Source organism: Vigna umbellata, chromosome 8 (genome assembly GCF_029865625.1).
Source record: "Vigna umbellata cultivar VRB3 chromosome 8, Vumbellata_1.0, whole genome shotgun sequence".
NCBI classification, from domain to species: Eukaryota; Viridiplantae; Streptophyta; class Magnoliopsida; order Fabales; family Fabaceae; genus Vigna; species Vigna umbellata.
The window spans coordinates 42,028,649-42,051,704 of record NC_142172.1 but is presented as its reverse complement, the minus strand read 5'-3'; the positions used below and the strand labels follow the sequence as shown (position 1 = coordinate 42,051,704).

General features: G+C 34.0%; 3 protein-coding genes across 4 annotated transcripts; 2 read left to right on the top strand and 1 right to left on the bottom strand.

Annotated features, from left to right (window-relative positions):
* Positions 1 to 1,328: 1,328 nt before the first annotated feature.
* On the top strand, positions 1,329 to 5,770 carry LOC124835575 (Protein kinase superfamily protein). Of its 2 annotated transcripts, none has more exons than XM_047310537.2 (5): positions 1,329 to 1,626; positions 2,670 to 4,027; positions 4,127 to 4,307; positions 4,500 to 4,953; positions 5,123 to 5,770. In XM_047310537.2, the coding sequence occupies exons 1-5, from the start codon at positions 1,367 to 1,369 to the stop codon at positions 5,459 to 5,461; spliced, it is 2,592 nt and encodes an 863-aa protein (XP_047166493.1). In that variant the 5' UTR covers positions 1,329 to 1,366; the 3' UTR covers positions 5,462 to 5,770. The 2 variants fall into 2 exon arrangements, with proteins under 2 accessions (XP_047166493.1, XP_047166501.1); XM_047310545.2 differs by having other exon boundaries at positions 1,492 to 1,626; positions 2,622 to 4,027.
* Positions 5,771 to 5,935: 165 nt separating this feature from the next.
* On the top strand, positions 5,936 to 13,306 carry LOC124835590 (uncharacterized). The gene is made up of 15 exons (XM_047310557.2): positions 5,936 to 6,586; positions 6,675 to 6,797; positions 7,324 to 7,465; positions 7,542 to 7,789; positions 8,677 to 8,723; positions 8,849 to 8,943; positions 9,286 to 9,388; positions 9,481 to 9,575; positions 10,164 to 10,226; positions 10,476 to 10,551; positions 10,625 to 10,733; positions 11,162 to 11,274; positions 11,351 to 11,409; positions 12,741 to 12,852; positions 12,993 to 13,306. The coding sequence occupies exons 1-15, from the start codon at positions 6,196 to 6,198 to the stop codon at positions 13,125 to 13,127; spliced, it is 1,911 nt and encodes a 636-aa protein (XP_047166513.1). The 5' UTR covers positions 5,936 to 6,195; the 3' UTR covers positions 13,128 to 13,306.
* A 1,026-nt stretch (positions 13,307 to 14,332) lies between these two features.
* On the bottom strand, positions 14,333 to 17,646 carry LOC124835630 (receptor-like protein EIX2). Its single transcript, XM_047310601.2, has 2 exons — positions 14,835 to 17,646; positions 14,333 to 14,631 (listed from the first exon to the last, which is right to left on the bottom strand). The coding sequence occupies exon 1, from the start codon at positions 17,580 to 17,582 to the stop codon at positions 14,850 to 14,852; it is 2,733 nt and encodes a 910-aa protein (XP_047166557.2). The 5' UTR covers positions 17,583 to 17,646; the 3' UTR covers positions 14,333 to 14,631; positions 14,835 to 14,849.
* Between the last annotated feature and the right edge of the window lie 5,410 nt (positions 17,647 to 23,056).

Here is a 23,056-nt window from a genome sequence, read left to right as displayed (position 1 = left end):
TTGTATTTAAATTTCTAATTTGTTTTATTTTTATACTTTTTTATTTAATTGGATTTTAATATGTTTTAAATAGAATAAGTTTGATAATTTGATCAAATTAACGTAACACCGTTTAAAAAAACATTATTATTAAAAATTAAAAGATACCAAAATAAAAAACAGTATAAATTTTAATATATATTAGCAACAATTTAATAAAAGTAATCCAAACAAAAAATATTAAAAGAAAAATAAATCATAAACGTAAATATAAAATATAAATTACTTATTAAATCAATACATGAAAATAAAAACATAAAAAAATCACTAACCAAATTTGGACCGTTATGATTGGTCAATGTATTGTGATTGAATGTAAAAAAAATTGTCAATGTTGTATTTATTTGGATTGAAAGATAGATTTGAGTAGAAAATGAGGTAAATGTCAGATTGTTTTTATTAAGGGTGTATTTTTTTAAAATAATGAATTTGAAAAATAGTAAATGGATAAATTTAAAAATAAAATTTGTGTTTTTTTTTTGTAATTTGAAAGTGAAAATAGGTGAATTGACGAAAAAAAATCAGGACATCATTTGATACTATTAGTTTTGTAAACATTTACAAATTTTAATTTTATTTGACGAACCAAAATATATTTAATTTATTTTTAAGTGAAGCGATCGTCATGAAAAAGATCGAGTGAGGAAGTTAGGTGGCGAAAAGTCAGCATGGATGAACGCGTAAAATGGCAAATGCCCCTATTTTTGAAAGGGAAAATGTTATTTGGACAACAAAAGTTTGACACAATTTTGACAACGGCGACGTGGCAGCTGTGCATTGGCTCAGTGAATTGAAAACAAACCAGAAAAAACCCAAAATACCCCTCACCCCGGTTCACTGAGCCAATGCACAGCTGCCACGTCGCCGTTGTCAAAATTGTGTCAAACTTTTGTTGTCCAAATAACATTTTCCTTTTGAAAGAGAGAAACGTGAACAAACGTACATTCACAATCATCATCCTCTAACTTGCTTGGGTACAAACTAATATTTTCAACAATTACGTGTCCATGTTTTATAGCCTTTGCTCTTTCGGCCATGCACACATCTGAATCCCCATTTGAAACCCACAAAGCACTGTGTCCAATGCCACCTTACACACACATATCTAATCATATCTTATTTACCGACCACACATTACACAACATTTTTCAAACTTTATAGTTCAACCACCACTTTCCACGTGTTCATTTTCTATGTCTTTCTTCTCCAAATACAACACTACACTCGCCCGCTACTCATCCCCTTATATAACACCATCCCATAACATTTTCTAAGCTTTGTTCTTTCACTCCAAAACCACTCTACCATGCTACTCTGACAACTTTCCATGGCCAATGCTGCTTACTCTTCCTTTTCATGTTACTGCCTAATTCTTGCTTTGGGCCTCTCTTCTTTTAGTACCTGCATTTCGGCCCACGTTGCCTTGGGCTCCAGGTTATTGTCTAGCAAGGCCCTAACTTGGGTTTCAGAAAACGGCACATTTGCTTTCGGGTTCACTCCAGCAGATACCGATAATCGATTGTTTGTGCTTGGCGTTTGGTTTGCACAGCTTCCAGGAGATCCAACTATAGTTTGGTCACCCAATAGGTACCATTTTTTCATCTTCCACTTTATAAATGAACTTATTCTATTCAATTCACGTTTCTGAATATAGCAAAAGTATTCCATAAAATGAAATTCATTCAGTGTGTAAATTAAGTTTTTTTTTTCTTTCTGAAATTTATTATACTGAGAACCTTGACTAGATTAAAATTTTATAGTGATCATACGTGAGGGCCAAAATGAAGAACGAGTGAAATGAAAAAAATGAAAAAAATAAATAAAATAGCCTTAAGCCAAATATGATGTAAAAACCAAACGGCACCAATATGTCAAGGGAGCACAGGAAGAAAAGATGTAATATATTTGAAAAACTATAGAAGCAAGGAGAATCAAACAGTCATATAGTCGTAGTTATATAATATTTTTTCAATCTCTTATGTAAATAAATTTGCTTTTTATTTCAATTATAAAATGCATGAACTCACGTTTAGATTGTAGGTATTTTTAAAATAAAATTTAAATTTACGAATTTATTAATTAAAATTATCTACTTTAATCTTCTCAATGAATTAGTTTTTTTTTTTATCATTTGTATCAGAATATCTCTCAATAAATAGTCATTAGTTATTTCTTTTTATAACGTAAAAGTCATTAATATTTAGTTATTTGCTGAAAAATAGTATAAAGGTTAAATTTATTTTGCATACTCTTGTAGTTTGCTACATTTTTATATATAGATCTTAGTTTATAAATTTTTAACATTATCTTTACACTTATCTTTTTAATAAATCTTTACAGATCAATCTTTTAAACAGGTAATATTTCCCTTCGTCTTGAAATAATGAAAGCATTAATTTGTTGGGAAATCAATTTAGTTAATCAAATGTTGGGGGCCAGTTTTCACACAAAACAACAATAGTGTTATATCAGTGTAGTGCAGATTAGATTTAGATGGTTAGTTCTGGTTTTTGACTTAGACAAAGAGGAAGTCATGAATCATATCTCCATCTAGTTTTTAGTGTTTACAAAAGCTTCTGCAGGTTATGAATGCCAACATGTTTCATTTTCTTTGATCTCAATCCAAATAGAGACAGTCCTGTATCCCAAGATGCAACATTGGAGCTTGACACCACTGGCAACCTTGTTCTCGTGGATGGAGACATCACAGTGTGGACCTCAAACACCTCAGGTGCCGGTGTTCAAGCAGCAGTCATGGCAGAATCCGGCAACTTCATCCTCCAGAACGCCAACAACCACCCTGTGTGGCAGAGTTTTTCTCAACCTTCCGACACTCTCCTCCCCAACCAGCTTCTAACAGTGTCTTCAGAACTAACTTCATCTAAGTCTTCTTCTCATGGTGGCTACTATTCTCTCAAAATGCTTCAACAGCGTACTTCCTTAAGCCTTGCTCTCACTTACAATCTCCTTGAGACTTACCAAGCCTCAGATGAATCATACACCAACTATTCCTATTGGAAAGGCCCTGATATCTCCAATGTGACTGGGGAGGTTATAGCAGTTTTAGACCATGCTGGGAGCTTTGGGATTGTGTATGGAGACTCCTCTGATGGTGCAGTGTATGTGTACAAGAATGATGGTGACGATGCAGGCTTGCCTTCTGCAGTTAATCAATCTGCACCATCGACTGTTCTCAGGAGACTAACACTGGAAAAGAATGGCAATCTGCGGTTGTATCGATGGGACGAAGTGAATGGCTCAAGGCAGTGGGTGCCACAGTGGGCTGCAGTTTCAAATCCATGTGACATTGCTGGAGTTTGTGGCAACGGGGTTTGCAATTTGGATAGAAGTAAGACAAAAGCCACTTGCACTTGCTTGCCAGGAACTTCTAAAGTTGGGAGGGATGGTCTGTGCTATGAGAATTCATCTCTAGTGGGAAAATGCAATGGCAAACACGAAAACCTGACATCCCAGTTTAGGATTTCGACGGTGCAGCAAACCAACTATTATTTTTCTGACATTTCAGTTATAGCTAACTACAGTGATATTTCTAATGAGTCAAAATGTGGGGATGCTTGCTTGTCAGAATGTGATTGCGTGGCTTCTGTTTATGGGCTAAATGAGGAGAGAGCATATTGTTGGGTGTTGAGGAGCTTAAGTTATGGTGGTTTTGAAGATACAGGATCAACTTTGTTTGTGAAAGTAAGAGCAAATGGGTCATGGACTCCAGAAGGCCAAGGAGGGTCTAATAATAGCTCTTCTGGTGGAATGGGAAGTGCAAAGGAGAAGGCTGTGATTATTCCCACTGTTTTTAGCATGGTAGTTCTCATTGTTTTGCTGAGTTTATTACTGTATTACAGCGTTCACAGGAAAAGAACTTTGAAAAGGGAGATGGAAAGTTCCTTGATCTTATCAGGTGCTCCAATGAATTTCACATACCGTGATTTGCAGATCAGGACATGCAACTTTTCACAGCTGCTAGGAACAGGTACGTGTGTTTTATATCAATTTTCACTCCAAAAAAGTTACAGTTACATGAAGAGTTTCGACTTTGTGTGAAGTGTTACTAAAGGTACATGTTTTGCAGGTGGGTTTGGCAGTGTATATAAAGGAAGCCTGGGAGACGGTACTCTAGTGGCAGTGAAGAAACTTGACAGGGTTTTGCCCCATGGAGAGAAGGAATTCATCACTGAAGTAAACACTATTGGCTCAATGCATCATATGAATTTGGTTCGCCTATGCGGCTATTGTTCTGAGGGGTCACATAGGTATGCACTCTTTCTTCGCGATCAATTTTATGATTTTTTCCTTCTTACATAAAGAAATATCAAGTCTTTTCACATATTTTCTAGCTTTGGTAATAACTATCTTAAAAATTATCCTAACGATATGGAATGATACATGTTTACTAAACTAAATTTGTAATGGTTTATTGGCTTTGACAAATATTTGTTTGACAGGCTTCTGGTTTATGAGTTCATGAAGAATGGGTCCTTGGATAAGTGGATCTTCACTTCGTATCAAGGGCGAGATAGATTGTTGGATTGGACAACTCGTTTCAATATAGCCATAGCTACTGCACAAGGAATTGCATACTTTCATGAACAATGCAGGGATAGGATAATACACTGTGACATAAAACCGGAGAATATATTGGTGGACGACAACTTTTGTCCTAAAGTATCTGATTTTGGACTGGCGAAATTGATGGGAAGGGAGCACTCTCATGTGGTGACAATGGTGAGAGGCACAAGAGGTTATTTGGCACCAGAATGGGTTAGTAATCGCCCTATAACTGTCAAAGCTGATGTTTACAGCTATGGGATGCTTCTTTTAGAGATCATTGGTGGTAGGAGAAATCTTGACATGTCCTTTGGTCCTGAGGATTTCTTCTATCCTGGTTGGGCTTACAAGGTATATTTTTCAGATTGCACTTATCATTATTAGTATTATGAGAAGAAAAATGTCACTGCACATCATAAAACACATTATACCATCATTCTATCATAATTGTGATGTGTATTAAATTTGTTATCTATGTGGTTGATAAATATAGTGATAGTATAATGTTGGGTTACTGTAGGAGATGACAAATGGGTCAACAATTAAAGTGGCAGATAGAAGATTAAATGGGGCAGTTGATGAAGAAGAGCTAACGAGAGCTCTGAAAGTTGCATTTTGGTGCATCCAAGATGAGGTATCCATGCGACCAACAATGGGGGAAGTGGTGAGACTTCTGGAAGATACGGTGGACATTAATATGCCACCGATGCCACAAACAGTGCTAGAGTTAATTGAGGAAGGCTTAGACCATGTATACAAAGCTATGAAAAGAGAGAATAATCACTCCAGCTCATTCACTCTTACAAGCCATCTCACATCTCGTGCCACATGTAGCAATTCCACAATGTCACCGAGATAGTCTTCAAAATGTAACACAAAAACCTCAACAACCTAGGAATTTGTCTTTCGTGTGATCTGAGTATATGGAAAATCATGGAAGGTTTTGGGAGAAGTCCCACATAAGAAGGAAATAGATTCTTACTCCGCCTGTGTATAACTCCTACCCATTTCTCATTATTTATCCAATATAGCAACAACTGGTCTTTCCTTCTACTCCTTTGTAGTAAAGGGTCATTGTCTGTAATCTTTGTAATTATACCCTTTGCAATTTTGGAGTATTTGTCCTTTATATTCATAATATCTATAATTTTGAATTTTTTACTTATTCTCTTTACTTGTCAGTAGTATCATTTTTATACACGTTTTTACAAGTTTAAAGTACAATTAATTTTATAATTAAAATGAATAAAAAAACATTTTATCAATCTAAAAAGAATATTTATTTACTGTAGAATTTAACGGTAACGGTGAACCGGTTCAGTTCAGCTGATTGGATTTGGAAAGTGAGGGGAAGGTCTCCGTTCACAATCAGCACCGAAGATCGGAGACGACGCACGTGCAAACATGACTTCAGTTGAGTGCTAACTAACTACCACAAATCGCCACAAAACCCCACCGGCGCAAATTAGCACCGCCACCGCAAACCCTCTCCTAATCCAGCACGATTCTATTTCCCGTACCAAGGTCGATCAATTCTTGATGCTATTGAGTAACGATAACAACAGCGACTTTCGTTTGCACTTGTAAGCGACGATGGAGAAGATGCGTCACGCGGAGGAGCTGGTGAGGGAGTTTCTGGTGTTCCGCGGCTTCACCAACACCCTCGAATCATACGAGACCGAATTGCGCACCGACATCGGCAAGGGCTTCGAGGTCGACAAGATCCTCGACCTAATCTTCTCCGTCTACGTTCCAAAGTTCCACGCCGATAAGCTTGTGGCGCTTCTCGGGTTCTTCAAGCACTACCTTTCTTCCTCCTCCGACACGCCGCTGGTCTCCACGCTCTTGAAATTGGAGGCTTCTATTCTACGCTTTTATGTCGTCCACGCCGTGCAGTTGAACCGAAACGACAAGGTGGTTGAGTTCTTCGCGCTCTACGGCTCCGAATTGTTGCAGAGGTCGCAAGATTGGACTCAATGGTTCGGTGCGTTTATTTTCTCTTTCGTCGTTTTTGTTTCTGCTCTCATGTGATGAACTTGCACGGTGAAATGAGATGTCGTTTTGTGTTGCAGCAATTCCTTATAAGAAGAACCCGCACTTGGATCCCGAGTTTCGGGTTTTTTTCTCCAAGGAGTGGTATCAGGCTTTGCATCTTTCTTCTAAAAACTTCTTCAGCGAGGTTTTCAATGTTACTCATATCCTTCACGTTAATTCTGTTCGTAGTTCTAAATTGGTGTGGTGATTTTATTTCATGACCATCCTTGACATTGTGGGAAATTGCAGCTGATGAGACTGTAATATTAGAGTTTGGGTTTTGGATTAACTTAGCTCAACAAAATTGTTTTGTGACTTAGTGTTCTCTCCCACTTATATAATTTTCGGAGTTGAGCTTCATGTTTGTTACTATTAGGCTCAGTGCATGAATACTGTGATAGGTGATTTATTAATGGATTTAAGATAAACTCTGATTCCGTATAAACTGGTTGATTGCGAGATGAGAGTTTTTCTTAATTTATTTACTCGTTTTTGGTCTTATCACTGGTCAATTTCGAGATTTAGATTTTTTTAAACATGGGCGATGTGGTTGTGAAGCGGTGAGACAAACAACCTTTATGTCATTGTAGACCATAATTTAAAAGCATGAATTTCGGTGTCTTGCTTGTTAATTCACAAAATATCGTTATCTCTTTCATAACTTGTATCACCTTAATATTGTATCACGTCTACCTGCACTACTGAAGGTTAGTTCGGAGATGAATGCTACTAATATACTCAAAAGAGATATCGTACATTTAAATCTGAAGTTGTCCCAACTTCAGGCTTTGCTTGATGAGAAAGAGGCACAGTTACGTCAATTTAGAAGGTAAGCGTGTGTTTGTTTATTCAGTCCTGTAGCGTGTATTGGACATACTTGGTTTTCTGATTAATTTGGATTGAAGTATGGTTGGGAGTACTGGTTCACAAAGCAATTTACGTGAAGAAACTGCTCGTACGGTGAAAAGTTCTCCGGATGTTTTTCCAACTACCACCTCACAAATAGGTCAAATCGAGGTTATCCAAGATTTAGCAGTGGGTGAACTCGGAAATATTAATTCCGAGTTGATTGGCTCCACATCTTGTGATGATTCAGCCTTTCTATCTGAAGACTGTCTGAGGAATGGCGGAGCTGACGATGCCAGTCTAAAAGGTAACGCAGTGCCTATACATGTCATGCTTCAATACCACTCACTCTTTTAATTCTTTAACCAGTGGACTCTGGTTAAAAAAATAAAAAAGGATTTTTTTATTAGAAATAATGGGATAGCGTACTAAAGTCATCGGGGAGTGCATTGTTACACAACCAATAACAAACTTTCCCTTTTGATTCCTTTACCAGTGACCTTAGGGACTCGATAGCATTTACCATTATTTCAATAGCTTGGTCATTGTATTTAAGATAGTTGCTACCTGATGGCTGCGTTACATGGATAGAGTTGTTCTAATTCGTGGTTGGACATCTTCAAAATGAATAATTATTGTTCTGAAAAGATAATTAGTCAATTAGTCATGGAAGTTACGAGAAAAGTTAGGAAAAAATGTCAGATGCCTGAGTTTTTAGAAATAAAGGAAGTTGTCTGCCAATATGACTCTCATTTACACTTTGAAGACAATGACATCAGTTTTAACTAGTTGTAAACTGTAACTTGCAACCACAAATTGCACTGATTTTGTTTGGTTTCAAATGATTGTTTTCCTAACACGACACTGCAACTATAAGATGGTACCGGATATGAAAATGAAATAAGAAAGCTAGAATTAGTCGCAGTCTTGCATAACTCATCGAAATGAAACTAAACAGCTTTGTATTTTTTTTTTTTTTTAATTTCAAACACGGAAGCAACCTTATCAGTTTATCATTAGTTATTATTTTGTATTCACTAATTCAGCATGTAACTCTGGTGCACTTTATCTGAACTTTAAATCACACCTAAGTTTCTGGACACTGAATAAATTGTTCTTTAGAATAAGACAGCACTAAATGTTTCTGTAATCCTTGATTGAGTATTTGATAATTGCCAATGAATTTTGTGGTAGAAAACGATGGGGATGAGGATTTTTCTGAAGTCAACGTAGAGCACCAGGTAACAGTGCCTGTTACAGAGACATTGAGGATTCATGTGCCTCAGCTGTTCTGCTTTTGCGTTTTCTTTATCAGAATAAAGTTTTATTGGAATCTGTGTAAATATTATATCCCTGTGGTTTCTAGGAGACATTTTTGGGGCATACTAGTCCAATCAGTCGATGCCGCTTCTCTGCATCTGGAAACAATATTGCCAGTGCTTCTCTGGATGGAACTGTCAGGTGCCCTTTTTAGGAGTCGATATGAAGTGTTATTTTAGTGGAAAAATGAAATAGTTTTCTTGTAAATTTTAGTCTCAATTACTCGCTGTGGCATGTACCTTATTTGCTACGATTTAGAACCCATGTGTGCAGATTTATTCAGAACAATAACATAAACGTCACATACAAATTAAATTAAAAGAAAGCTTGATGCAGTCTAATACCTTTTTGTTTACAAAATGCCCTTTATACGTTCCACTTCATCAATCCTTCTTTACCTTTCACTGAGTATCTGCAACTCTTAATTTTTATGAAGTCTCTCAAGCATTTTCATCTTTGTTTGCTATGCATGTTTTAATGAAGGATATGGACTTATGACACATCAACACCAGTGTCTAGAAACGCAACCATATATTGTGGCACTGAAATTTTGTCCCTTGACTGGGAATGTAAATCAGACCGCTTGGTATGTGAATAGATCAGTGATTGAATTTATTCAGTTTCAATGAACATGAGGTTATACGATCAGATTATTAAATTTTTCCTCTTGATAAAAAGCTTCTTATTGGTACATCCGATGGGTGCATTAAAGCATGGAATGTGGATGCAAAGAGAGTTGTCTGTGATCTCAGCACAACTGAATCATTTCCAAGGTATTTCCCAATTACATGATGGCTTAAATATTTTGAAGGTCACGGAAAATATAGCAGTTTTATGTTTTTAATCCCTACATTTGTTTTTTGGTTTTGCTCCTTGCAATTGTCATTGTTTTTGGTCGTTGTCATGACATTGACTTGCCATTAACAATATTATGTTTTATGTCTTTGCAAATATAACAGTGTTGGTTTTATGTTCCTGCAAAATATAACATTTGTTTTTAGTCCCTATAGTAATTTTTGTTTGCTCCCTACTTTTTGGCTTCCATAAAATATAAAGGTTTCCCTTTTAAGTCTCTACTGTTATGACTAGGATAAACAAGTGACAGAATGTGGCAGGGATGAAAAATTAAAGAAACTAAAAACAATGTTATAATTTTTTGGGGACTTCAAATGCATTTGAACCTTATAATTTTTTCAGGTTTTTGTAAAGGACACCGGTAGGTTGATACATCCACACTCATTTGACTTTGTTTTTATTAATGGGAGAGTGAAGATACATGTGTCAAATGAGTATAAAATTGTATTAAAGTAATTTTTCCCTTCTATGAATTACCTTTTAACACTTCTATCCATGTTTTACAGTGTATTGGACCTAAAGTGCAGTCCTGTGGAACCTATTTTTGTGTCTGCAGCAGCATCTGGAGGGTAATTGTTAAATTTTTAAATATTGAATTCTTTCGTATACTAGTAAATTAATTTAATTTGGTAATCTGTTTTAAAAATGTTAGTTTATTTATGATATATGTATGTTTTTCTCTTTTGAATTCGGAAATAAGGATGAATCTATGGTTAAATACCATTGGTTAAGGTATCCTTTCCTTTATTTTGCTTTCACTATCCATTCTCTGTTTTTCACCTTTTGTTAATATTGCGATGTTTATGCTGTCTGCGTAGTGCTGGTTCCAAATATGTTGACAACCTGGGTTTCGCATCTCTAACTGTGTGGAACATGAAGACTTGGAAAGCCATGGTACGGGCTTCTTTGTATAAAATGTTTTATGTATGTTGTTTTATGGCTATTTTTAATTTTGGATTTCATAAAGACAGTCCTTCCTCTTGGAGAAGATCCCCCAGCAATTACTTCTCTATGCTTTAATCACAATGGAAAGATTTTGGCAGCTGCTGCAGTTGATGGAATGATTCACATGTTTGGTATCCTTAATTTTATTTATTTGATTCTTTCCTTGCTGTGGTCTTGGTGATTCCTTTATAAAATAATTTTTTGTGGTTGTTAACACTTTTCCATTATCATTTGACTTGATTGTTATATTTCCATTATTATCTGTTTTGATTCTAATTTCACTTAATCCTTTGCTTTTATATAATTACCTTCAGTTATCATCACTTAATTTCAACAATGCTATTTATTTAAATATTCTCTTTCTGGAGTTGTCAATTTGCTGGAATTTCTTATGCATTCTACTAGAGGTTCCCTATTTTAGACTAAATTATTCTAGGATTATAGGCTCAGTCATTCAGTGAAATAGAATACTGCAATTTTTTTTTGGATAATAGATTGTATATTGAATGTTGAATCAGTGACCCCATGGTTTGACAACGTCATCCTTAACCAGTCGAAGACATGTCTGCTGGTCTACAAATCACTGGCTGGCCAGCACATGATTCTTCCATCAGTTCTATTCTGTTTGGACCAGACGAGACTAGCATTTTTAGCCTTGGCTCTGATGGGAAGGCAAGCATAATTAATAATGTTATTCCAGCTCGTGAAAAGGGTTGTACATCGGTATTGATTGCTTCTTTGTTGTCAGATTTTTGAATGGAGCTTGCAAAATCAAGGTCAAATCCTGTGGTCGAGAGACTGTAGTAGGTATATTCCTGTTTGGCAGCTTACAATTAGATTTAAAATGTTTCCTTTTTTTTTTGTGTGTGGCTAGTTGTACTTTGTCGAAGGTAGGGAAATTAGATTTGAAATTGAGGGTTGTCATATGTTAGACTCAAGAAGTAAACACACTTCAATATGAATAAATTATGGATATAATATCGGTTTTAACATCAAGCAAGATAGGGCTTCTCCCTATCAAAGATTTTCGTTGTTCAAATACCTCAAAAAGAAATCCAAAATCTTAAATTCGCTCTACAGAGCTTGTCACAACCTACATAACTATTATACCATTACATATAACTGCAGAACCCTGAATTCATCTAAACAACTCATCTTCAATGATGAATAGTGCGCGAAACATTAGCCTTTGCATGTTCCGTCTGCTAACTTTGTTCTACTCATTCATAAAATATCCTCAGGCTTGTTCCTCTAGAATTTCTTACTATACAAGTAACATGACGAACAGCTGCACATAATCTCTAACCTAACACGTTTGACAGATTTCACTAACATGTTGCTAAGGTTCCCCACTCCACTTTTTTAACTTCTCTAGAACAACTCTGCAGTCAGTTTCCAATTCTTCACATGTAATTTCTTTTTCAAATACTGAAATGGTAAACCCAATGCACCACAGACCCTACATCCATTGTCACAAAGGCCAGAGGTCCCTTCATCTCTGGTCTTGTGTTTGGAATCTTGAACTACTTTTCTGCCCAAGCCAACCCTCCAATTGGATCACTCATCAAACTTCGGCAATTTAACCCTCTGTCTGCACTGCCTTTCTTTAGCCATCATTGGTTGTGTTTGCATCTAGATGTTCATGACTGTGTGTAATGGGAATTCATGAATGACTAGGACTTCCTGTATCTTGACCGCCTCTCCTGAAGCCTTTTGCTTCATCTATTCCTTTGTGCATCTCAACAGGCCAGAACATCATCGTAACTTTAGATGGCGCAGGACAGAGGTATATGATGTAGTGGCTTGATAAACAATCATATTTAATCAATGCTGTCGATCAGAAAGGGTGAAAGAAATGTAATTTGTGGACTGTAACTCGGATAGTAAAATCCTCGCGAAATGCTCAATTAATTATATTTGCACGGATACTTATACATGAAAATAACAGAAAATACTGGAGTAGCTTGTTATGTTGCATTAATTACAACTTGATGCGATATATGTGGAATAACAGTGGTACGATGTGTGCATTTTTTTTTCTGGCTTGCTTTCTAGAGAAATTTTGTCTCTATTCCTCCTAGGTTTTAGATATGTTTGAAGAATTAATTCTTATTATGACACCTTTTAACCTTTCATAGGTTCTGTTACCCCCTCAACGGTTCAAAATATTTCAGACATGAGATGGCATTAGACGCAAATGGGAGGAGACTCTTGGTAACATCCAGTTCAGTCAGAGCACCCATATATCAGGTTGATTTTTCCTCGTGAACTGTGATTTAACCCCTCTGCTTTTAAGGGGCTATACTTTAGTTATCCATATATTGGCTTGAACATTTCTGGTTCTGTTGCTAGTTATCTGGAATTGTCAATGTCTGGTTCTCTTGTTTCAGGTTCATGGTCATCTAAGTGGTTGGAGAACACTACCGCACGGTGCTCCTATTACTGCCGTAGATTGGCATCCGACCCTGCCGATTTTCTTGACGGGATCAGCTGATAACTCCGTCCGAGTAACATCTTTGTCATAGCACCAGGTTGTAACATGCGAGTTTTTTTATTATTCTTTTTTGAGACTTCATTGGATTTTTATGTTGTAATATATTGGTGTTCTCGCTCTCTCTCTCTCTCTAGATTGACCGATAGATGTATAGAGGTTACCAGCCGATCTTATATTATCAGCAGCATGTTTTGCTACTTACTACACAAATACCATTGTTTATGAATATTCCAAAGCCACAATTTTTTTATAGGAACCAACTTGGACTTGATGTATTGGTTTGTTTTAAGTTGATGACCATATATAAGAGATATGGAAACCTTCTAAGCTAGAACACTTAGCCTTGTATTGTGTCTTATGAATTTCAGGCTTCTTATTTGTATCTGGTTATCTCATGTAAATAATAATTAATGCATAATTGGAGGTGTTACCCTTGATTTTCCTCTAATAATTAAATCATTTCTTCTCTAAAATGGTAGTATGAATGAGGTCTCATTGATGATCCATGTTAGCTTGCTAATAATTAGCGTTCATCAATGCATATGTTTGCTTTATTAAGAAAGAAAGTTTCGAGATCTGACATTACAAGCAAGTATAATACTTAAACAAGATTATTGGGATTCTCCTAACATGATCTTGGCTCATAGCTCAAACTAAAATAACCTATGTTCTACGTGCCTTATGAATGGGGGGTGGTAGGGATTGTTTTTCTTATTTTATATGCTTGCAGTTTTAAAAGTATTTTAATTAACTATAAGTTTCTTATTGGTTTTTTGTCTAAGATTTTCCCTCAATGAGATGGATTATCCCACTAAATCAGTTTTTTTTTTTGGATGAAAATTCAAACAGAGTTGACGGAGTAAACAACATTTCTTTATTTGATAACTTTTGCAAATGAAAGAAACAAAATGATCGAATACCGTAAACCTAATATCTGATTTTTATTTGTATTTTTTACTTTTCTATACATTATGCAATTCCCTTAATAAAAAAAAAGTAAAGTTTGATCGTATAGTTCCTCAAAATATTTTGGAATATTAATTTTAATTCTATAAAACAATTAAATTGTCTTCTTACTTTTTTCCTTCAAAGCTTCACTGTATACTTTAATTTGTGACTCTGCTTTCTTACCATACTTCTATAGTCTCGTTTATTTATGGAAGATTTTCATCCACTTCAATTCTGGATCGAAAACTAATCAGGACAAACTCGTCAACGTTTCAAATGATCATTCCAACTTTTTTTAATATTATCCTAAACCCATCTCCATATACATTGCAAACCATTCACAGAATTCAAATTCCAGAGTAAACAGAAGCATTTACAATGGACTATGTAGCTCCGCTAAACTTTGTACAAGTCACGACTTTTATTGTAGAAAATCATTTATATATTGGCCGTGTAAAGCTCTTTTACACTGCCATTTCATCACACACTTCTTTTATTTTTATATATCCTGAATCACACATGAAGTCCCGCTGCCAAAACCTCTGTATTTGATGGGTAACTTTGTGAAGCACATGAACATTAAGGACCTGCAGTGCATAAATGAAACTGAAGTTTATATTTGAAAATGTGTCCATGTATTTGTGTATGCATGCATAGTTGCATGTATTGGATCAAAGAGAGTAAGTCTAATTACTTTCTAGATAGTGAATAATATATCGATCTTTAAAAAAATATATGCATATTGACGTGACTAAATTTAAAACTGAAAGAAAAATGTCTCTTCACGTACCACAGTGGCAGTTTCCTACATTTCAGTAATGGAGTTTATCTTTTGGATGACAAAGTCAGAAATTCTGTTAAGGAATTTAAAATAAGCACGTCTGCATTTTCTGTTGAAGAAAACGGTGCCCAATAGTCCCCAAAATCCTGCGGCAAATCCCATTCCTAGTCCCATGTCGAACCATGAATGCACCTGAAATTTGTCATCATCACTATCATCTCCTCTCATAGATTTTTTGTTGTTGGGATATTCATCTGGAGGACATATCTTAGTAAGTGGAGGTCCACATAGGTCAGGATTGTGGATATAGCTAAGATTTGTGGAACCAAGTTGCGTCCCTGCTGGGATTTTGCCCATAAAATTGTTGAATGATAGATTCAAGACCCCAAGAAAATGCAAAGCAGACATGGACTGAGGAATTTCTCCCGATAAATTATTTGATGAAAGATCAATGGACTCCAACTGTTGTAAATTGCCAATCTCATTTGGTAGCGTTCCAATCAATTGATTATGGGACAAATTCAAGGACTGTAATCCAGTTAGCATATATATCCCCAGAGGCACACTTCCAGACAAGTTGTTGCTTGAAAGATCAATGGCATTCATCACATCAAAATATGGTAACTCGTTTCCCTTTATAAGCAGCTGAATGCTACACGAAATCTGTACAGATAAACCTGGGTAATTAAGGGTAAATTTGAATGTACGAGTTACAGAATTACTAAAATCCATAGCTGTGATGTTTTGGAGACAATTGGGTATTGGTCCTGATAATTTATTACTCGCCAAATTTATTATCATTAAAGAACGAAGTTGGCATAGCTGCGTGGGAATATTGCCATTGAATTGATTGGATCTCAATTCAAGACCTTCAACTTTTTGCCCCAACCAAGTTGGTATGATCCCAGAAAGATTATTGCGGCATAGATCGAGTATGCGAAGATTCTTGCAGTTTCTCAGTGAAAAGGGCACCTTTCCGAAGAACTTGTTACTTTTCAGATACAGAAAACGAAGGTTAGACAAGGAACCCATTGAGCGAGGAATCTCGCCTGTGAGGTTGTTGAATCTTAGATTGATAAGAACCAATGACTTCCAATTATTCCAACAATCTGTGAGTTCTCCTGATAAATTGTTATAACTCATGTCCAAGTACACTAAATTGCTTTCGTGTCTCATATTGTGACACAAAAGAGGAGAAATGGATCCTGACAATGAGTTATTACGTAAGTGTAAAACAACCACTTCTGGTGATATACGCGGCATGCCACCTCTTAAATTATTGGCCACTAACCAAACCACTTTTGAACTTAGAAACACCTTTGACATGTCCCCATTGATCGTGTTGTTTTCCAAAGAGATATATTCGAGTTGAGTAGTGAAGTTCCAAAACATGTCCAGAGGTTCAAATGAAGCGGTTGAGTCTCTGATAGTCAGATATTTCAGAGAGCTTTGTGTGAATAGCCATGCAGGAAGTTTGTCTCTCAAATAACCCAATTCAACATTTAGAAGTTGAAAAGGAGGGACCCACTTGGCATCAAAGTCAAAGATCAGGAAGGGTGAACTCAAGGAAAAGTTCTTTAAATTTCTTAAAGAACGTAAACTTTTTTCAGACACAATTCCAGTTAAGGGATTATTTGAAACTCTAAGGGTTTCTAATTTGAAGAGTTGTCCGAGCTCCACTGGAAGGTTTCCATTCAAATCATTTGACTCGAGCATCAATTTGATCAACGATGACAAATTTCCTAAACTTGTAGGGATTGGACCAGAAAAAAGATTGTGAGAAAGATCGAGTTCTTGCAGTTGTTCAAGTTGTCCTAGCCAACTTGGAATGGGTCCTTTGAGAATATTACCACACAAAACCAAGGACTTGAGACTTTTAAAATTTGGTAGTGTTTTTGGTAGTTGGCTATGTATCTGATTTTGACGGAGATCAATACGAGAGATTTCACAGCTAAGATTGAATAACCAATTAGGCAACTCAAACATAAAACGGTTGTCAGCAAGATTTAGAACTTGAAGTGAAGTGAAATTGGCATGTTGAAGATATGGATAGATGTTTTCAAGTTCACAACACTTCAAGTGTAACTCTTTAAGTAAAGGGAGCATGGTCACTGGTTGAAGCCAGTCAATGTCCTTGTGAAGATAAACACCACCAAGGTTAAGATATTGCAGTGAGGTAAGATGGGAAATCCAATGGAGATTATCGACCAAAAGATCATAATTTTGTGATAAATCTAGATACCGGAGATTGGTGGAGTTTCCACACAGACGAGAAAGGTTACCTATTGGTGGAGTTACCATTGAGGTATATTGCATGAACTTGAAGTTATTGTTGCTCAAATTCAAGTAACTCAAAGACTGAAGTTCCAACAGAGACAAGCTGAGTGTTCCTGTTAGGCAATGTGATTTGTCGTCCTTGTCTAAGAAGTCAACAACTTTAGGGTGATTTGTGTGACAGGGGAGATGAAGATTCGTAACTTTACCAGTGATATTGTCACATTTGACTCCAGTCCATTGACAACAATCTAAGTTTGAGATCCATGAGGAGAGCATGCCTGAAGGATCTGTGAGTCCTTGTTTGAAGAGCAGGAGTGTGTCCATGTCTTTTTTGTTGCAATGAATCTTGGGATTGGACATGACAGAACCAGAAATCGTTGTAAATAGTGAACAAAGTAAAAGGAATTTCAATTTAACAGAGACAGAGGCATCCATAATTGGAAAATATGTGTGTTGGTGATGGGAAGGAATACAATCCATGGCAGTATTTATAAGGGCACATATGCTGTTCAGGTACTATCATTTGGTTAATTATTTATTATATCTGGATTATTTTTTAAACTCTTATCATAATGTTGTTAAAGGATTAAAGAGAAAAATTGTATTTAAACCATTTTTAAATTCTACTCTTGTATAATATAAAAATATTAGATACCGAAATAAACACTACTCCTTCTAATTCTTTGTTTTATTTACACTTTCATTTTGTATTAAAAAGATAAAAGTGTATCTTAATATAACGTAGAGTGATAATGTCATGTTTATTATGATGTGTTGTGGACTTTACTTGGAGATTGGAGGACTGATAAAAAACTTTTAAGACTAATTTGTGTAGTTTTGGCTTATTGTATATATAGTCCAGATAAAATATTAAAAGCGTTACAATCTTGTATTATTATTTTTATATTTATATTTTAGAGAACTTAATTAGAATTTTTTTATCAAACAAAAACAATATTATATTAAAAGAAATAAGAGATTCCAACCTATATACAAATATAAGAAGTCAATATCATTAATGTTATAACATTTTAACTATTATACAAATATATTATCCGGAAATTGTTCACACATGTCGTTGAATTAATAGATAGTCGAAAAGATATTTTTCCAATTTATTGGCCATGACTTATATTGAATAAAGAACAACTATAAATTCATAATTGAGTATCTACTTTTTAAAATCATACTAGTTTAATATTATGTAACTATAAAGATCAAACAACAAAATACACTTACAATAAAAATTTTTGAAGCCACATTTTGTAAGAAAAATGTATTTTTTTTATCATAAATTCAAGTAAGTTTAAGTTTTATCACATCCGCCCTTCCTCTTTTGCGGCATCTTAGATTTGCAAAACCCTACACCTCCTTTCTCCTCCTTTCCTCTTCTTTGTCACATTTCATATTTAAAAGTGTACATCTCTTTTTTTCTCCTCTCTTCTGGTGCTCTTCCCCTCCTCCCTCCTCTCTCATTTTTTTACCATTCTCAGTTGTTGAGTGGTTGTTCCCTCCTCCCCTCCTCCCTGGTTTGGTGACTTTGTGTTGTTGGTGTCGTGGTAAGTTGTAGCAGCAAGGGCAATTCTTCTTCTCACACTGGACGGAGCCTTAACCATAGTTGGAACTGCGGTTAAGGTCCTATCGCACTTGGAAGTGCGAATGAGAGAGTATGCAGTTGGGAGCGCGAGTAATGGGAGCCGCAAAACTACACTTGGAAGTACGGTTGTTGGTCGCCACAATTGGAGGTGCTTAGCTGCAGTTGAATATACGATTTAAGTTTTTTTATTCATTTTACTTTTACTCAATTGGATATGCGTTTAGTATTTCTTTCTTTTTTCTTTGTGTTAACATATAATATTTAGTATATTTTTGTTTTAATATTTTATATCTATATGTTTTGTAATTTTGATTTATATGTTATGTTTTTATATTAAATAATATTTGATATGGTTTAGAGTATGTTTTGATTTGTTTGTTAATTATTTTTGAATTTGTTTTTTTTTACAATTTTAAGTTTTTTATATATTATTTATTATGTCAATTTTTTTGTTTTATTTTATTTTATTTGTTTTTGAATTTGTAATTTTTATTAAATTACTTATGTAATTAAATATTATTTATTAAATTATTATTGTAATTTTTCATATATTATTAAATGAAGGATAAAACTGTAAATTAAGATGTGCAGAGTGAAATATGTGAGGTGACGTGAATCACTCAATGATTTATTGTCAATCCACGTTTTCTTGACTCTGTATATGTCTACACTTGATTGAGACATCGTAAAACTCAATCTAATAGGACACAATTGATACAGTATAGTCTGAACTTGTTTTTTCATTTATTACGTATTACGACTTTTAGTAAGTCTCTTCGCGTAATTGAAAAGTTATTCACTTAAAAAATCAATATAAAAATTAAAATGAATGAATAAAAAAAGTGTATGTTAATTTTAATGCGTTAGATTTGAAATTAACTGTAGGATAATTAGTTACCTACCGAATGACTTTATTGATTGATTGATTGAATTGAAACAAAGTTAATTTCTACTTGAGGATAATTAGGTAGTCTAAATCAACTACTCTATTTCATACGAAAATAGCTGCTACCTATAATAAGAATCTTCTTAAAGAAAACACTATTTATGTAGGAATTTTGGTTCAATAATTTTATAAAGTCTCTCATGACTTAAGTTAAGAACTGCATTTTATTTTTCCATTCTAACTATGCCAATTTGAAAGGAAAAAATTATTTGTATTATATTAATTAGTACCTTTATTCAAATCAATTATAAAATTTATCTTTTAATTATTTTACAAAACTTCACCCAATACTAATAACAACACAATAATCATAAAGGTATTATTTATTTATTTTAGTATAAATATATATATATATATATGTCCTTCAATAACTAATTTAGATTTATAAATAAATAAATAAATATATATATATATATATATATATATATTGAAAATATAAGTGTGAGTCATAAGTTAAACATTAAATAAAAATAAGAAAGTCAAACAATAAATAAGAATGAAAATTCACTATATATCTTGATAAAAATGATGTTGAATAAATTCTGTTTTGAAAAACTCATTTGTATTAGAGTTAATAAATAATTTTGATGACCAATTCATGGGATGGTTTGAAGGAAGCCCAGTGATAAGGTTTGGAATCATTGTTGAACGTTTGGCGGCATCGAAAAAGACGAGGACGGTAGAAGAGTATGTACAAGTCTTCAAGAAATTGGTGGGTCGAACGAAGAAGGTGCCAGACGAGCATCTATTAGGATATTTTCTGGCAGGATTGCAAGAGGACATATGGAATCAAGTCCGACCGCATGACCCGCAGGTGGCGATGCAGATCGCAAGGGATGTTGAACAATTCCAGGAGGTGAAAAGGTAGGGAACGGAAGCGGGATAGAAGATGAGTCGTATTGGAGACCAACGAGCGGTGAGGTGGCACAGTCCGAAGCCAATCACCCAGATAGATCAGAAGTACAATATGATTTCATATGACCCTGTATTTCTTAATAAAAAGTTTAGATAAACGTGTCCTCCATTAAATTGTATTAATGTAAAAATCCAAAAAAGATTCTTAAAAATTTTAGTTTGAGTGTAAATATCACAAAACACCAAAACATATGTTTTTGATTGAAGATAGTGTAAATCCTTTATATTGGACTAGATTTAATTATTGTATTTTTGATTAATTATTGTCTTAAAAAAATCCATTAATATATAAAAGAACTTATAACTTTCAATTTTGTAAATATATATTTTTAAAATAATTAAAATTTGTTATATATTTTGTTCAAATAATTTATCATGTTAAAATCAGGGTACTATTTTTTTTAACTTATTCTCAATCATAAATATTTATTAAGTGATATGAGATAATATAAATAAATATCTACTACTTCTTTTAAGTTTTCATATTATGAAAAAATAGATTGGATGGCTTTTGAAAGGATTACCCTCAAGTGATGAGCAACATGTCATTTTCAGATAAATGGATGGTGACGTTTCTATATTCTTTATGGCGTTTTTATCTTTTTTCTTCTAAACATAATATCAAAACCTAATCAAACAAAGTAAATATTTAATTTGGATGCATATTTTTTAAATAACATTTCTATATAGAAAATAGATATATATTTTTTTTACTTTTTTAATTTTAAAAAATAAAAAATATTAAGAGAGACGTAATACTAAAATAATAGGGTAATTTAAAAATAATAAACCAAAAATAGTTTTGTGGGAGAGATATGATAAACACTATTGCAGGTAGAATTATGTTTTAATAGGAACATAGGATAGTATTAGTACAGTAAAATCGAACAGAAATATCTTAGAAAGTATATCTTTAAATTTCAAAGTCTTGGGAATGGAATTGGAAAGTATAAAGATGGGAAAACATGAGGAGACAAAGTGCTGTTTTTTCTTCGTAGAAAGGCTCTTTATTTTATGTTGAGAATAAAGATAGATATAATTTCAAAGTCATCTTTATGTATGACAGAGTGTGGAAAATGTTTTAATTTGAAAGTGGAGTATATCCGTTACAAAGCTAATTGATCTGGACAAGACCGTTTATTTTACTTCGTCAGAGTCTTTCATGAAAAGGACGGAACTGGCATAATCATGGTATTGTTTATCAGAATTTAAGACTGAGAATAATTTATTAGTAACTTAGCTTGCGGGTTTATCCAGAAACATCAGAACGTGAAGACCGCGTGAATATTTACTACTGTTCTACTATCTCTCTCCTATTAAAAAAAAAGTTTAATCACTAATTTTATCATTATGATAAATTGCTTTAACATCTTTTTAATGTTGAATCATTTTATATTTTGAAATTTTTTATTTTTCACTTTCTTTTATCTCTTTTCACTTCTTTTTTTTTCATTTTTCTCTGTCTTTCTTCGTATTTTTTCACCTTTCTCCACTTTCCATCAAACAAAGAGTAAGCAAAATGAGTGTAAAGTTTTCTTTTACTCTTTTCTTCTCTTCTAACTCAGTTCGTAACTTTATTCTCTTCCTCTATACTCTTTTCTTCTCTTCCAACTCAGTTCGTAAGTTTTTTTTCTTCCGATTTCCTTCGTTAAGTTCTGTTTTCTATTGAAAAGTTTGTTTCTTTTTCTTTTTTTTAGTCGATTCTAACACGAGTGGTTTCGGACAACAAATATTTAAGATTTTAAATTGAAAAAAATACTCAAAACTAGAACCTTCTCTTTGAGGTTTTTTCTGGTTTTACGAGGAGAGCTACCTTTCCATTTGATAGACAGAGGGACGTGGAGGAATATGGCGGGAAGTGAAAAGGAATGGAGGAAGGTGAAAAAAAAAAGGATTATAAGATATAATTGATTTACATTTTGATTTTGATTTTTATATGTGACATCTTTTACCTAACGTTATGTCAATTTAATCTAATTGATCACGTTGAATTTTAAAAAACATATTAAGGAATTCAATTGAATTAAAAAAATTATAAAACTAAAATGAATTAAAAATTTAAATATAAAAGTTAAATCATTAATTGAGTATATATTAAATTAACATTCTTATTACTATCTTTATAAATCTTATTATTGTGAGAATTCATTCTTTTTGAAATAGATCATGTTCTTACACATCCAATAGTATCACATTACTTAGTAGTCGAAACCAAGTGAAGTTTAATTTTCTCTTTTCTCTTCAATCCTTTGATATTCTTTTTAAACACAAAATTGTATCGAAGATCCAGCTTCCAAAGCAAAAAACATCTCAAATGCGGTATGATTCTAACTATGTCACTCGACGAACTCGAGATCAAAACATTGACGTTGTATGTGAAGAATGAAAACGATTTCCCTTAGTTTTCTATTGGGAAATGAACATTTATTCCTCTTAGACCTAAATTAGGGGTTTATGGTACCCAATAGTTCTATATCTCTTAGTAGTAGAGGCTAA